The 16,829-nt window shown below is 36.9% G+C and overlaps 2 protein-coding genes across 2 annotated transcripts; one reads left to right on the top strand and one right to left on the bottom strand.

Annotated features, from left to right (window-relative positions):
* LOC119769702 (peregrin-like) lies at positions 1–14,229 on the bottom strand. Its single transcript, XM_038263131.1, has 6 exons — positions 13,918–14,229; positions 13,163–13,739; positions 7,992–9,691; positions 1,286–1,434; positions 806–1,225; positions 1–744 (listed from the first exon to the last, which is right to left on the bottom strand). Exons 1-6 carry the CDS (start codon positions 14,083–14,085, stop codon positions 285–287), a joined length of 3,474 nt encoding a protein of 1,157 aa, XP_038119059.1. The 5' UTR covers positions 14,086–14,229; the 3' UTR covers positions 1–284.
* An 88-nt stretch (positions 14,230–14,317) lies between these two features.
* Positions 14,318–14,737, top strand: LOC119770110 (OCIA domain-containing protein 1-like). Its single transcript, XM_038264390.1, has 2 exons — positions 14,318–14,490; positions 14,555–14,737. Exons 1-2 carry the CDS (start codon positions 14,431–14,433, stop codon positions 14,720–14,722), a joined length of 228 nt encoding a protein of 75 aa, XP_038120318.1. The 5' UTR covers positions 14,318–14,430; the 3' UTR covers positions 14,723–14,737.
* The last annotated feature ends 2,092 nt before the right edge of the window (positions 14,738–16,829 follow it).

Genomic DNA, 16,829 nt, shown 5'->3' with positions numbered 1-16,829 from the left:
TGCCAATCAGTATTTTATTCATAATCGGGTGATAAAACACGAAATCTACATCATAAATAGTACACTTGTTAGTCTTAAGCATCTAAAAGCGCGTGTCCTAGCTCTACAAGAACATTCAATAATAATAATAGTTAATAGATAAACGTTAATATAATAATAATCGCCTTCCTGTGTGAAATTTTTCATCTTTCTTTCAATTTGAATTTTGTGCAACAAACAACACCACACAACAATGATGACACCTAATCGGACTCCGCCGTCGTCGTTGCAAACTGATACCGGCCTCACAACTTCCCCGCCGGCCCATCCGCACTCGAGACCTGGCTGTGGTAGTGCAGCGCCTCCTGGTACGCCTTGTTGACCGCCTTCCGTTCGGTGGGCTTCCGCGACTCGACCAGTTTGCTCTGGTCCAGCTCTTTGTTGACGCCGAGCAGCTCGAGTTTGGCCGCCGGAAGCCACTGCCAGGTGCGTTTGGCGTCGAAAAACAGCACCAGAAAGACCTGCTCGTCCGGATAGTTGGCCTTGAGGGCGAGGACGTCGGCGGGAGGGGCCGGCAGTGGGACGCCGTTGTGGACGAACCCGGTCGGGATGTCCGGATCGATTATGAGCGCCGGGTACCACGGATAGCCGCGACACTTGGCCCACACCAGCTTGAGCGGTTCGAGCAGCGGCTTCTCCGGAAACGGTTCCGTCTCACTGGTGGACATTTCCGTGTCGCAGAACGAACCGTCGTCGCTGGAGCTGCTGGAGAGACGCGAGTTAAACTGTGTACTCTTGAGAACCTCCCCCCAAAAATAAAACTCACCCAAACTCCGACTCGGTTCCACTTCCGCTGAACCCGCTGCAGCTGCTGCACGTGCTTCCGGTGAAGCTGAGATTGCTGTCGTCCGAGTCGGAAATCTCGCGGTCCTGCCCCCCGCGGTACACCCGGAAGCTGTCCGGAATGGCCTCGAAGCTCTTCTTCTCGCCCGAATCGCCGCCGCCGGATCTTCGTCCACTGCTGCCGGATGGTCCCGGCAGGCCGAGAAAGCCCGGCTCGCCGAGTTGCTTGCTCTGGGACGACGAGGACGACTTGCCCGACGACCGTTTGCCGCGGGTCGTCTTTTTGGTGGATTTTGCCTGCAGCAGCAGTTCGGTCGTCTCGGCGATGACGGCCTCCTCCTTCGAGGGAGTTTCCGGCTTCTTGAGGGCTGCCTGGGCCTTGCGCGTGAACAGGACGGCCGTTCTGAGGGAAGAATTCAAGTTAGTGATTTTATTTAGTGTAATGAAAAGACAGAATAAATACCGTCGATTGACGCCCGATGGCGATGGGCTGTTGTTGAGAATCTTCAGCGGGCTGGCGGGTGGAGTCTGCAGGGATTTGGGTGACTTTGCGGTTGAGGTCGTCGGTTCCGACGGCTGCTTTTTGGGCGTCTCCAGAACAGGTACTTCGGGCTGAAGAGGTAAAAATTATGAAAATTATGGTATTTAAATGTGTGTCAAATATGTTTAAGCTATGTGTTCTATTTTCGTATCACATAAAGTATAATAAAAATAGTAGATCATGCAACAAGCTGCAAAATGATGATTTTTCAGCACGAGTCTGAGCATGAGGCTCTGCCGAGTTGGATAAATACGACGAGTGCTGAAATATTCTAGTTTTGCAGCGAGTTGCATACATCAATTGATTAATTCTCTAGAATTCCGCAAAAAAACTTGATTTAAATTTTTGTATTTTATTTTTATTTTTATGAAACTTTGGCGACCTAAACTTTGGAAAATATTTGCAACGGCCTAAATATTGTGCGATCAGTTCCTAGCTGGACTCGGTCACTGGAAACGACCGGCGACTCAGTGACCGACGAAATAGGCGGCGGGCCAGATGCGGGCATAAAAATGTCAAAATCTCTTCCCCCCTCACTTCGTCTCACCATCCAGCTGCAGCTTTGTTGACAAACAAACGGAGCACGCGGTCGCATGATGGCGGCATCGAGCCAGAATTGGGGGTGATCAGGTGATTAAAAATGAAAGTTTTTTCAAGAAAAATAATATTTTTCCGACCGAATAAAAAAATTGCGAGCATGTTCAAACAATTATTCCTGATGTCGGAGAAGTGATGAAAAAGCAAAATTTTAATCCATAATTTTTCTATAAATTGAATTTTTTTCACTCTAACTAGGAACCCCTAGGTCTATCCACGACCGTTTCCAATGACCGTGAGAAGATGCCAGAAAATCCAGCTACGAGCTAAATCCACAATATTAAACAAAAATAATTTAAAAATTTATGAAACCAAAAATTCTAAATTCAAAAATATAAAAACACAAAATTAAAAAAAATTATAAACCTAAAAAATATTAAATCAAAAATTCTGAGTTCAAAATTTTATAATGAAATATATAAATAAAAAAACAAAAGACTTAAGATTCTGAAAAAAATGCATCTTTTGAAAAATAGGTCAAATATTCAAAAAATCACAATAAAAAACTAATGAAATTAAAAATTTAAACTACAAAAAATTAAATGAAAAAAAGACTTGAAATTTCAATTAAAAAAATTAGAAAAGGGTAATTCTCCGCCAACTCACACAGCAGTTGCCCCGACCCCTCTTAGATTTGCGTGAAACTTTGTCTTAAGGGGTAACTTTTGTCCCTGATCATGAATCCGAGGTCCGTTTTTTGATATCTCGTGACGGAGGGGCGGTACGACCCCTTCCATTTTTGAACATGCGAAAAAAGAGATGTTTTTCAATAATTTGCATCCTGAAACGGTGATGAGATAGAAATTTGGTGTCAAAGGGACTTTTATGTAAAATTAGACGCCCGATTTGATGGCGTATTTTTCATCGAAAAAAACACTAAAAAAGTTTTAAAAATTCTCCCATTTTCCGTTACTCGACTGTAAAAAATTTTGGAACATGTCATTTTATGGGAAATTTAATGTACTTTTCGAATCTACATTGACCCAGAAGGGTCATTTTTTCATTTAGAACAAAATTTTTCATTTTAAAATTTCGTGTTTTTTCCAACTTTGCAGGGTTATTTTTCAGAGTGTAACAATGTTCTACAAAGTTGTAGAGCAGACAATTACAAAAATTTTGATGTATAGACTTAAAGGGTTTGCTTATAAACATCACGAGTTATCGCGATTTTACGAAAAAAAGTTTTGAAAAAGTTGGTCGTCATCGATCATGGCCGTTCATAGTCACCCGCGACAGACACGGACGACGAAACGAAGCAAAACGCAAAAAGTAACTTTTTCAAAACTTTTTTTCGTAAAATCGCGATAACTCGTGATGTTTATAAGCAAACCCTTTAAGTCTATACATCAAAATTTTTGTAATTGTCTGCTCTACAACTTTGTACAACATTGTTACACTCTGAAAAATAACCCTGCAAAGTTAGAAAAAACACGAAATTTTAAAATGAAAAAATGTGTTCAAAATGAAAAAATGACCCTTCTGGGTCAATGTAGATTCGAAAAGTACATTAAATTTCCCATAAAATGACATGTTCCAAAATTTTTTACATTCGAGTAACGGAAAATGAGAGAATTTTTAAAAAAAATTTAATGTTTTTTTCGATGAAAAATACGTTTTTTCGGAATTCTGAGTACGCCATCAAATCGGGCGTCTAATTTTACATAAAAGTCTGTTTGACACCAAATTTCTATCTCATCACCGTTTCAGGCTGCAAATTATTGAAAAAACCTCTGTTTTCGCATGTTCAAAATAGAAGGGGTCGTACCGCCCCTCCGTCACGAGATATCAAAAAACGGACCTCGGATTCGTGATCAGGGACAAAAGTTACCCCTTAGGACAAAGTTCCACGCAAATCGAAGAGGGGTCAAACAAAAGATTACATGAACCTCGTGACGAAAAAAAAGCAACATGAACAAAGCGCCATGTACATTCGGCGAAGAAAAACGAATCATAACAAAGCGTCCCCCTCAATGACAGCAGGGTGATATCGACGTTGGTGATTTCAAAAGAAGTTATGTTTGTTTTTTCTCAAATAAAATTACGGAAATAATGTTTTATTGAATTTGGATGATCAAGTATCAATAAACGCAAGGTTTTTCATCGTTTGTTATCATAAGAACATCTTATTTTGCTTTTATATTAAAATGGGAATTAAAAATAGATGCTCAACATTCAAATGCGTTTTTATCAAAACGCACGGTTTGTACATGATGCTTTTTGAAATGTTGGCATCGAAATATTTCAAATTTCAACATAAAAAAACAAAAATCTAAATTTAAAAATAAAAGAAATATGAAATTAAGGCTTAAAATTTCGAAAATTTACATTTTTTTTCAAATAAATATAAAATATTAGAAAAAATTAAATAAATATGACATCAAAAATTCCGATTAAAAATATCTTTAAAAATATATGCAAGCAAAATAAAAATAAAAGATATAAAATTTAAAATTATTTAAATTTTTTATTTTTAATGTCAAAAACAAAAAATTAGAAAAAAACAAAAAAAAGATTTTTAAAAATTATTTGAGAAACATAAAAATTAAAATTTCCAAGGTACAGTCCACACTTGATGATCCCAAGGCATGGAGAATTTTAACATCGGATAATTGAATCTTCGGATAAGGGGCCGTGCATAAACCACGTAGCCTTCAAATTTGTTTTTTTATTTAAAATTTTGTTTAAAAAATATAATGAAATTAATAAACTTTGGACAATCGAGTCTGGACAGTAATAAAAAATCTTTGATTCAAAAATTCGCAATTCGCAATTTTCAGTGTAAGAACAGGTCTTGACCGATCTTATGCACTAGGTTCCCGTCGAACACGCACTGCCCTTACACCTACATCTCACCCTTGCTCTGAGTCAGTACGAGCAGCACGCTAGAACACGCTTTGAGTGTTCGTGCCAGGCATGCACACCTTCTTTTCCGGTTACGCATTTTAACTCGGCCGGGGGTGGTACATTAAGTAGGGTTTGATGTAAGTATAAGCGCCTAACCATTTAAAGTGTGCCTATCCACTTTCATTAAAGCAAAAACTGTTTTATTTTTAGTTTGAATTCAACAACTAGTTGTTATCAAGGGGTTGGAAACTCTTAGGGCTATAATTATTATGTTAACCAGTATATCAAAATATATGTAAGTATACTTATTATTTCCTTTACTTATCGCCAGTATACTTACCAATATACTGAGAGTATCATAATATACTAACAGTTTACTGCTTTTCGGTTAGTATACTAACAAGTATACTGGAATATCGTTAGTATACTAGGTATTCCTAAGTAATATTAGAGTTTCCAGCCCCTTGGTTGTTATTTACTGTGTATTGTTTTCTCCTGAAATCCTAGTGTTGAGTCGTGTTTATATGTTGCTATTTCTTTTGTCGCGGTGTTTTGTTACAATTTTTCGTCCTAAGCATGTTATAAAAGTTTACCAAAAGTACAATAGTAATATTTGTGTTAATTCTTTAATCATTCCAAAAATTGAGTAAGGGCTCGAACCTCACTTGTTTTAAAGAAAAGGGTGAAGATTGAAAACAATTGACAGTAAAAGAGAATTTATTTTATAAAAATCAAGTATCAATAGTAAGAGAATGATGAGCGAATTTTGAAGAATAAAAATGAGAAGCTAGATGTAAAATTAGACAATAGTTAATAAATAGAGATACAAAACAAGCTCAGATTAAAGTAATGATAATTTATAGGACCGATAAAGAATTATTCAAATAAATAAATTCGCAATAAAATCAAAAAAGATTAGGCGAATGATAAATAGACTTGATCTTACTAGTACATTAAGGAAAAGTATATTTTTAAGGAAAAAACAAAGTTTGTTACAGCAGTATCAATTGGTAAAAAGAGTGGAAAAGCTTTGAGAGATAAGAGAATCAAAAGTTACTAAAATTAAAATCAAATGTTGGATATTAAATAGAAGAATCAGTGAAGAATTGGGAATCAGAAGAGCAAAATAAAAATAGCAGCCTAGTTGGTAGCTGAGAATGAAGAGAAGAGAAACCCCGTTGTGCGATGTTTCAGGTACATCCACAGCAGTTGACTCAACATACTGCGAATCAAAACAATACCGTCTACAATCACAAATTACTTCCCTTTCCCACATTGTCGCGCCCCTTTCTTTTAGCCGTCTCGACTCTGACCCGCGGTAGTCAAAGGTTTACGATCCGTTTCCACAGGCCACCAGCTAGGTCATCATGAAAACCAAGCCAACGTGGAGGTAAGAAAATAGGACACTCGCAAGGAACCAGAGCTATACTGTTCTGATCAAGATAATTCGGATGATCTAACAGAACTACGGATGTAGTTAGTTACGATCCTTCCAGGATGTTCCTTACGTGGACGTCAACCGAAGGGCATGCAACAAGGTCAGTGCCATTGCATGCTCTTAGGTATCAATCCTTGGCCTGCAATAATAAAAAAAAATCTTTGATTCAAAAAGATAAAAATTAAAAATTCAAAAAAAATATAAAAAAATATTCGCATTAAAAAATAAATATAAAAAACCTTAAGACTTATAAAAATAAAATCTGAAAATAAAGAATAAAAAAATATGATTATAGATTTCTTCAGCTATTCAAATCAGACCAAAGTAGGGTCGTAGCAAAGGCCAAAAAAAGATGTTTTTTCATGATTCAATGATTGAACTTCAATCGAGTCTTCGGATAATTGAGTCTGAACTTTAATAAAAAATAGAAAAAAAAATCTACAAGGCTGGCTGAAAACCTTCCTCCCTCCCTTCAAAATCGACCCGAAAAATCAGGATCAATCAGATGTTTGTGTTTATTAAAAAATCTTATGAATTTTTTAAAATTTTCGATGCGCTGTACCGCAAATGTTGTTTTTTTTCGCTAAATTTCTATTTTAGTGAAATCATACTTTTTTTAAACTAATAATTGTACAGTCATCCCACATATTCGGAACACCCACAAATTCGGAACACTTTTGTGATAATTTGTCAATAGCATGCCAAAAGTAGCTTTTCTGTCGACCCTAATATTTTTAGAACCTTCATTTGGACATTATCTTGATATTTCACTAGTAAAAGTAATACTTTTTGAACAAAAAAATTCATTCCAAGTTTTTTTTGTCCAGAGCAGCAAAACACTGCCTCCAAATGGCCTGTTTCATAATTGTGGGATGTTATTGTGCCTCCCACAATTGTGGAACACCTGAATTTAACTGATATTTTCACACAAAAAAGTTATCAAACCATGTATAAAACATCACTAAGCTTGAGTCTATTGGTTTCAGTGTGTGAAGTCATTATTTGGTAATAAATATGTATTCCTGGACTGATCCAAAGTTTGTTTACATTCGTAAGAAAAAAGTGTTCCGAATTTGTGGATTTCAAGGGTCAAAGTAATTCTTCAAAAACTTCATATAAAAGTTAAAATTTGCAGATGTTCGATACAGCATTCGAAAGATCGCAAGAAAAGCTTTCAGCTGAAGGTAAAAGCGAATCATTAAGTTCAATTATCGATTTGCTATGATTTTTTGAACATTGGCCGATCTGGAAACCGTTCCGAATATGTGGGATGACTGTAAAACAACTGAGCTAGTGTAAAATGCATTTTAAAACACTTTTTTCGTTCATATGTTGAGAAGATGGCTTGTTATTTAAATTTTTATTGGCCTAATTCAAGAATTCAAAAAATGATAAAATCAATTATGATATAAAAAATATCATAAAAATATCAATAAATGAAAAACAAACAAAAAACATCTGCAAAAAAACAAAAGGATTAAAAAAAGGAAAAAAATTAATAACTAAAAATTAGGAAATTTTAAAAATAATCCCTTCAAAAAAAGGAAACATTTTTTATTTTTAAAATATTTTTTGATCTTAGGATTTAGGCCGTTGCAAATATTTTTCAATGTCTGATGCAAAATATAGTTTTCCATAATTTCGCTGCCGTCCAGCGGGAATTGAATTGGAATCTCATCCAACGGGTTCTTGCCTAAACCTTGTTGTCTTACCCAAAATTGTATGATTATTCAAGCAAACACCACTCACCATAACCGGCGCCGCCACCTCCTTGACCGCCGCCACAATCTTGTCCGGTTCGCGCGCTAGCGCCCGCTTCACCTTGGCAATCTCCGCCCGAATCAGCTTGACCCTCTTCGAGCGCGACAGCCCGTGCTTGATTCCACCCGCTTTGGTCATCTGCTGCTGCATCTTCTCAATCAGTTCAAGGCTGGGCGGCTCTTGGGCGAGCAGCGCCACCTCCGACTCAATGTCCACCGCGAGGGAATCCTCCGAGTCCGGGGTTGGTGCTGCTGCGACTGTCGGTGCGATTGCTGGTGCGGGAATTGGCGTTGGCGCAGCTATGGCTTGTTGTTGTTGTTGTTGTTGCTGCTGTTGGGGATGGGGTTTTTCGAGGATTCCGGCCCGTTCGAGCTCCTTCCGGATGGTGCGGAAGATGATGGTTCCGGCGTCCTTCATTTTGACGCCGGCCCGGTAGAACATGGTGTCTTTGTTGTTGTAGGTCAGACAGTTGTTGCACATCAGCAGGAAGTCCGCCTCGAGGTCTTCGATGCTGCAGTAGTGGCCGGTTTTGAGCTTTTGCCGCATCGTGCCGAGATCCATCGGGTGCTTCACAATGTCCAGGTAGTCGTGGACCTCTTCGGTGTCGACGGGTTCGCGGAAGATTTCCTGCGCGTCCTTGGCTTCGAGCTGGTCCAGGATTCGATGCAGGGTGGACTCGATCGGGTTGAGTTGGGTCATGACGCACTGTTCGTTGGTTTTGATCAGGATCAGTTTGAGTTTTTCACGCTTGCGAACGAGTTCGCAGAGGAGGCGGGCCCGTTCCAGATCCTGGCGGAGACACTGCCAGTACTTGAGCTGTTGGTACAGCTCGCGAGCGTCGGGCGATCCGTCCGACTTGTCCCGTGGCAACGGCGGTGCACTCTGCGATGGGCCTTGACTCTGGAGACGTCGCAGCAGCGGAACTCCATTCCGGTGTTGCCGTTTCAACGTCCAGTACGCGATCAGCCGCTGGATAAACTGTGGCTTCTTTGTGATGTTGACCAGCGAAGAGATTTCATCTACCCGGTTCGTCGGAATCGTCGGAATCAAAATGACCGGTGCCGAAGTCCTCTTCATGGCCAGCATCTTCCGCGCCTTCTTCATTTTCTCCCGGCAAATCTCCCTCGGGTCCGTCTCCCCACCCGAATCCCCCGGCGATCCCAACGCATTGATCGGCGTGTGAGTGTCACAATAAGCCGTCTTCTGGACCACCACCGGATGCGTGTCATTCCCACGAACCTGGTCCATTCGCATGCACAGGCCAGCCTGCTGGGCACAAGTCACGTGAAACGCCGCATAACACGAACTCCGATTACATTGAATGCAAGCCCCAATGCCCTTCTGCTTGCAAATGTAGCAAACCAGCCGCCACCTCGCCGCCGGAATCGTCTCGATCGAATCGATCGGCTCCAAAAACACCGTATTCGCAAACCGAACCTCCGGAATCCACAGCGCACAGACCACATGCGCCCACTGGTTCTGGTCGGTCTGCTTGAACGCCCCGCCCGTGTTCGGACAGAGCACGCAGTCCACCGAGCGGCTCGGACTCTGCAAACACCGCCGACACAGCCACTGGCCCTCGGGGATGTACGGCACGCCGTAGCAGTCCTGGTGCACGGCCAGGTTGCACATGTCGCAGAACAGGATCACGTTCGTGTTCTGGCACTCGCCGTCCATGCAGATGCAGCCTGGAAAGGCAGAGGGGACATTTGTTTAGTTGGAAATTGAAGAAAAAAAATACTTAAAAACGTTTTATAAAAAGAAGTATGTTTCTGAAAATTACTCAAATTGCTTCAAATTATTATTTTTTTCTTTTAAAATATATAAACTTCAATTTTGAAAGCATAAATCAACCGGCAAAAAAGCATCTAAGATTTCAAATGATATTTTCAAAACTAAATTTTAATTAAAAAAAACATTTCGAACAAACGTAACTACATAATTCAAAGTAAACCCTTTTCACAACCCGTGCTCAAATTCAACCCAAACCATCGAGTTATCTCTGCGGTAAACTTTACATAGTAGGTCTGGCCATTTAAGGAAATCCAAAATAAGTAAAACTGGTAACAAATCAGGGTGGCAACGGGAGAGTCGAAAAAAAAATCCCCGTCAAATCCGCGCCGACCCAAAACCCAATCCGCGCGAAATCCGCGCCGAATGAAAAAAGGAATACGGTAAAACCCTATGCCCTATGTAAATTTTCATGTACAACGACTAAAACATGCTTAAAAACCCAGGGTGGCCACCTCGGGAAAAAACCGGGAAAACCGGGAAAAAACCGGGATTTTTATCCACCGGGAGAAAACCGGGAAAAACTCGGGAATTCGACCGACAAACCGGGAAAATATTTTATGTTACGTTAAAATTTGACAAAAGCCTCCTTAAAGTATTCAATATGTTCTTTTCTCAATAGAATATTATTCCTGTTATTCTAAATGAAGAATTCACGAAATCTATGTTTGAATTTGTGTGATAGACTCATGCTTCTTGGCTATGGATTTTTTTCTGTTGTATCCTATGATACTTTTACCAGGCGAATTTGTTTTTTTTTAATAAAGCAAAATGTTTGCTCTACCAGCGGTTCTCAACCTGGGACACATGTATCCCTGGGGGTACCACGAGCGGTCTCAGAAGGTCCGGAAGACAAACCCCGTAATGGCGGACATTTACCCCATCTTTGCTAAAATATTAGTTTTGCATTAAATTAAAATTAGGCTTTTTTGTAAGTGGAAAATATGGATATCATGGTACGAAAACAACATAACAGTAAATATCTCTCTAAATTTAAAGATCAATACTTTTCCTTCAAGTTGTCACACAAAATACACTCTTTTAAAATATTTTTCTTGGCCTGTATCTCAGTAACAAAAGAATGGATCAAAAATGTTCAAAAAAGAATGCAGTTAAGAATTTTCTCAACCATTTGATTTTTTAAGAGATAAAATAGAATTATTTTTTAATTGAAAATAGCTACAACTTCAAAAAAGTATTTGTAGTATGTTTAAATCTGAAGAAAAAAATATAAAAATTCAAAAAACAAGCCATAGTCTCAACATTTGAATGCAAAGTGTTAAAAAATGCATTTTACGCTAGTTCAGTTGTTTTGCAATCATTAGTCTTCAAAAATGTAAGATTTAACGAAAACAAAAATGAACGAAAAAAACTAAAGATCGAAAATTTTCAAAATTCAAAAGATTATTAAATCAACCCAGACATGCTTAAAAATGATTCTAGACGCAAGGGAATGCATTTTAAATTGATTTCAGCTGATTGCACTTAAATTTCCATTAAAATTTTGATGTTTTTCGAAAAAAAAATTGTCCCCTGATTTTTCGGGGCAACAAAAACTTTAAATAAAATTTGTACCCGCCTTATGTGTTGTTAAAAAATCACAGCACGGTAATTTTTTGATTATTTTTACCATTGTGTGTTTTGGGTTTTTTAGAAAGTATTTTTTATCAAAATTATTCTAAAAAGAAAGTTTCAAGGTATCATTTTTTTTTACATTTGTATGGCACTTTTCCTGCACTGCTGCCAAAGTGTATACAACCTTTTTTTCAAAGAAAATTAACGAGAATTTACATCAATGTTGATTACAATGTATTTTTGTAAATCTATTTTACAAAATTAATAAATTCTATTAATAATTTATCTTATTTTAAAAAATAAAAACGATTTTTGATGAAAAAACGCAAAAAATTGAAAATTAGAGGATTGATTGATAACAGATAAAAAAGGCTTCGTTTACAACTTACTTACTTTTTACTCAAGATTTGAAAGCTTTGTTGAGGAATTCAAACTTTGAACCAAATGTATGCGTTCAAACCGGGAAAAAACCGGGAAATTGAAAATCGAAATCTGGTGGCCACCCTGATTAAAAACCATTTCTGATCACTTTTTTTTTAATTTTAATGCAAAAAAGTTGTCAAGACAACATTTTTTCGATGGATCAACTATGGTCCCTTGAAAAGAGCGGTCAAGAATTCCGAAATTCTTATTATTTTCTCCTCAAAATTTCTCGAAACTAAAATATGATTTCGAAAATGATCCATACTAGAAAGAGGCAATTTCAGAATTTAAGAATATAAAAATTCAAGAATTTAAGAATTTAAGAATTTAAGAGTTTAAGAATTTAAGAATTTAAGAATTTAGGAATTTTAAGAATTTTAAGAATTTAAGAATTTAAGAGTTTAAGAATTTAAGAATTTAAGAATTTAGGAATTTTAAGAATTTAAGAATTTAAGAATTTTAAGAATTTAAAGAATTTAAGAATTTAAGAATTTAAGAATTTAAGAATTTAAGAATTTAAGAATTTAAGAATTTAAGAATTTAAGAATTTAAGAATTTAAGAATTTAAGAATTTAAGAATTTAAGAATTTAAGAATTTAAGAATTTAAGAATTTAAGAATTTAAGAATTTAAGAATTTAAGAATTTAAGAATTTAAGAATTTAAGAATTTAAGAATTTAAGAATTTAAGAATTTAAGAATTTAAGAATTTAAGAATTTAAGAATTTAAGAATTTAAGAATTTAAGAATTTAAGAATTTAAGAATTTAAGAATTTAAGAATTTAAGAATTTAAGAATTTAAGAATTTAAGAATTTAAGAATCTAAGAATTTAAGAATTCAGGAATTTCAGAATTTAAGAATTTGAGAATTTAGGAATTCAAGAATTTAACAATTTCTGAATTTCAGAATTTAAAAAGATTTTAAGAATTTAAAAGTTTAGGAATTGAAGAATTAAAATTTTCGAAACATTGAAATTTTTAATTTTTTGATCAGTTAGATTTCTCAATTCAAAATTTGTATATATATATTTTTTCAAATTTCACTTCCCTTGAGACGGAGATTTTTGCAGATTGCTTAGTAAATTTTATCATGCTGTGATAATCGGAAGTAGAATCAACAGAATGGGATAGTCTCAACAGATATTTTCAATTTTTAAAAATAAGGCCGTTGCAATTGTTTTTCAAAGTTTATGTCGTCGTCCCATTAAAAATTGGTGCGCTTTCTCTTAAAAATCAAAGCATTCTTTATTTTTTCTGAAAGAACCCCCAAACATATCAAGTCCCCGGTGTAGGTTTGTCGCAGTTAGTCGCAATGTCGCCAAGTTGAGGAGCGATCATTCTCCAATGAAAAATAAATAAAAGCAAAACTTACAAACAGCATCGTCGTCCACGATGGCACCTCCATTCTGACCGCCAGTGACCGCAGCCTGAAAATACGACTCCTTCTCCAACCGATCCATGAGCAACTCCAGCGAATCGACCGGCACCGGGGCCAAATTCTGCCCCGCCCTCTTCTCGTTAATGATCCCCAACCAGGTCGTGTCCTCCTCGTCAACATCGTACTCCACCTCCCCGTCCAGCTCCTCCGTGCTCTTCTCAATGAACCGAATGTACGCCGTTGGCCGAGCCGGCGCATCGCAGATCGTGTAATCGTCCATCTCTTTGAAGATTCCTTCCGGGAGTTTTACTTCCGGTTCCGTCGGTGGCGGAACGGCAAACATCTCCGTGTCCGGATCAAGCAGCTTGGCGCGGGTCTCCTCAATTGAAACGAGCCCGAATTCTTCGTCCACCGGAATGTTGATGTTCTTCCCGCCAAACTCAATCTTGATCAACCCGTCCGGCTCGACGTAGGTCAACGACTCCCGGGCCACGACCTGCTGGGCCTTGTTATTCTTCGGCGTTCCAACCTTCTTCTTATGGCTCTTTTTATTCGTACTTGCCGGTGGCCTCTCACCGGAGTGTCGCAATTCTCCGCCTTTGAAACGGCCGGCTTTTCACTTTTGACCGATTCCGGTGCCACTTCCGGGGTGTTGTTCTCCTCCGCTCCTCCCTCACCACCTCCCCATCCTTCTCCGCTGGAGAAGCTACCTCGGCAACAGCTGGCACCGGTGCTCCCGCCGCAGCCACCACCGCCGGTGGTGTCCCCGGCGGCGGATTGTCATGGTCGAAGCTCTTCAAGTGGTACTGCAGCCCGACCACGGATTTGTACTTTTTCTCGCACTTGGGACACTTGAACGGTGGACAGTTCTTGTTCAGCGTCTTGATGTAGTCCTGCACCTCAAAGTCGAGCCCCATTTCGGTGGCTGTACAACCCGCGGAACTACCGGCGGAACGAAAACACGGAACACGGAACCGACCGACCGAGAAAAGAACGCTTGTTTGTGTTTACACTTTTCGCTCCGAAAAATGCGTCTCCGCGCGCCGTTGACAGCTGACAGATTGATGGCAGGGTTGCCAAAATTCGTGCAGCGCACAAAGCGAGGGGTGATTCACCGAAAACCCATGAAAACGTCAAAGTCAGCTGAGATTTGCGGCATTTTCGGGACAACAACAAACACTATTACGCCAGCATGAGCAATTTTTGAGTGATTTTGCGTAAATTTTCAGTGATAAAAAGTGAAATTAGCTTAAATTTGAACCATGGACAGGACGGAACCGTTCCAGCAGCCGAACTTTCAAGAGCAGCAGCGAAATGCATTGGTAAAGAGTTGATTTTCGCGCGGCTTCAACAAATAGTAAATTTTTTCCTCTATTTCCCTTGTAGAACTACCAATTTTCGCCGGAAGAGCTGAAGGTGCTGCAGGAGTGCAACCGGGAGGCGTTCTTCCAACGGTCGCTCCCCCTGGGAACCGTGTTCGGGTTGGGAACGTACTACGCCGTCCAGCGGGGTCTTTTGAAGGTAGGAATTCCGACGGGAGAAGTTAGTTTTTGATGTTTTTTCTTTGACGTGGGACTACGTCAGAAATGTGAATATTTTTATCTGGAGTTTTTTTTTGAAAAGGTCCAATAAACCAAAATTTCATTTTTTGCTTTTTGGGTGATTTTTAATACCCCTGACTCAAGGCGGTTTTATAAACACCCAAAAAGCAAAAACTGAAAATTTGGTTTTGACCTTTTCAAAAAAAAAACTCCAGTTATGTATTATTTATTATCCCAACATCCAAGCTCTTAAAAACCGGAACTGTAACATCAACTCGCTGGATCTCGGCCACAACTCAACTCATCGATATTTCTTATGGAAAAAATACATATTTGTATTTACGATGTCCAAAATTTGTAATACCTAAAAGATTGCAAGTTATTGATTTCTTAATTTCAAAATTTTTATGATATTTTTTTAAAATTTTCGTTTTTTTTAGTTATACATTATTAATTTTTTAATATGAATTTTTTTAGATTGTTTTTTTTTATTTGATAAATAAGGCTTTTTTTGAATTTTCAGATTTTTAATTTTGAAATTGTTAAATTAATATTAAAAAAAAAACAACATTTTGAAATTTTCAAATGCATTTTAATTTTCTGAATTAAAAAAAAATGCAAAATTTAAATTTAAATTAATTTTTTATGATCTAGGTACTTTTTGGAATTTTATTGGATTTGAATTTTGATTTTTTTTGTTTTGATCTAAATCCTTATTTTTTACTATGCTGAATTCTTAGAATTTATATTTTGAGAATTTGTAATATAAAGTTTTTTGTTTTTTTTTTCTTAATATTTCTATAACTAAATTTTTGACACCTTATTAAAAAAACAATTGCGGTATTTTTTTGTTTTAAGGTTATTTGGTTTTAAATGTTTTTGAAATATATATTTTTGATTTTTTAAATCTTTGAAAAAAAAAATTAATTTTGTGAAAATCAAATTTTAAGAATACCTCAAATTCGAAATTTTTAAATACTGGTACGGAAGGAACTTAAAAAACGCTCAAAATTGCAAACGAATCAATAATTTTGTATTCGATGAAATATTATTAAAATTTCCTAATAACCTTATGATGCAGAATCTCAAAACGCAGAATCTAGGAATAAAAATTATTTTTTATGGCAGAAAAATTCATGAATTTTAAAAAAGTTAATAACACAGAAGTTTTTTTCATAAATATGAAACAAGAAAAAAACAAATAAATATCCATTTTTACAAACATCTCTTTGATATTGAGAAATTAAAAACATTTCTTTTGAGAAATAAAAATCTAAAATTTAAAAACAAAAATTAAAAACAAAAGCAAAATTTAAAATTTTGCAGGTTCAAAATTAAACAATTCTTAATTCTTAAATTTGAAAATCATGTATTCAAATATTCAAAAAATCTAAATTCTATGATTTTGAAATTCAAATGTTCAAAATCTGTAATTTAAAAAAAATAGATGTTTACAATATTGAAAATTTAAACATTCAATAATATGCTTCAAACATAAAATTCAGTGATATTAAAAATGATTAAAAAAAACTGAGATTCTAAAAACTCAAAAATTGAACGAACAGTTTTAAGCAGTTCGTACTGTATTTTCCGAAGTCTTCGCAAAAATTTCTAATCCAATAATGAATTTTTTTTTCTTGTTTTGCCTTCCTCACCTTACTGAGGAAAGGCTATAAAATCACTCGAAAAATGAATTTATTGATTTGACCTCGTAGACCCACTTTCACGTATACATATAGACTCAGAGTCATGTTCTGAGCAAATGTCTGTGTGGATCTTGGTGTGGATGTGTGTAGGTGGGTGGACAAAAAATTGTCACTCGATTTTCTTCGGACTGGATTAACGGATTTTGAACGTATTAGTCTTATTCGATCCGTCTGGGTCCCATAGGTCTTAAAATCAGCAAGTTTAGTTAAGTACTTCAAAATTTATGCTAAAAACGTATTGGCGTATGTCCGGAAGATTGTAAAAATGGTGGTTTTGCAAGAAAACTTATCATGTTATACATTTTTAGAAAGGTATTAAGAAGACCTTTCAAATGAGCATAAAACATCGAAGATCTGACCACCCTATCACAAGTTATTAGCACTTAAGTGTTATTTATACAATTTTTGGAGGCC

Source organism: Culex quinquefasciatus, chromosome 3 (genome assembly GCF_015732765.1).
Source record: "Culex quinquefasciatus strain JHB chromosome 3, VPISU_Cqui_1.0_pri_paternal, whole genome shotgun sequence".
NCBI classification, from domain to species: domain Eukaryota; kingdom Metazoa; phylum Arthropoda; class Insecta; order Diptera; family Culicidae; genus Culex; species Culex quinquefasciatus.
This window is presented reverse-complemented; position numbering and strand designations above follow the sequence as displayed.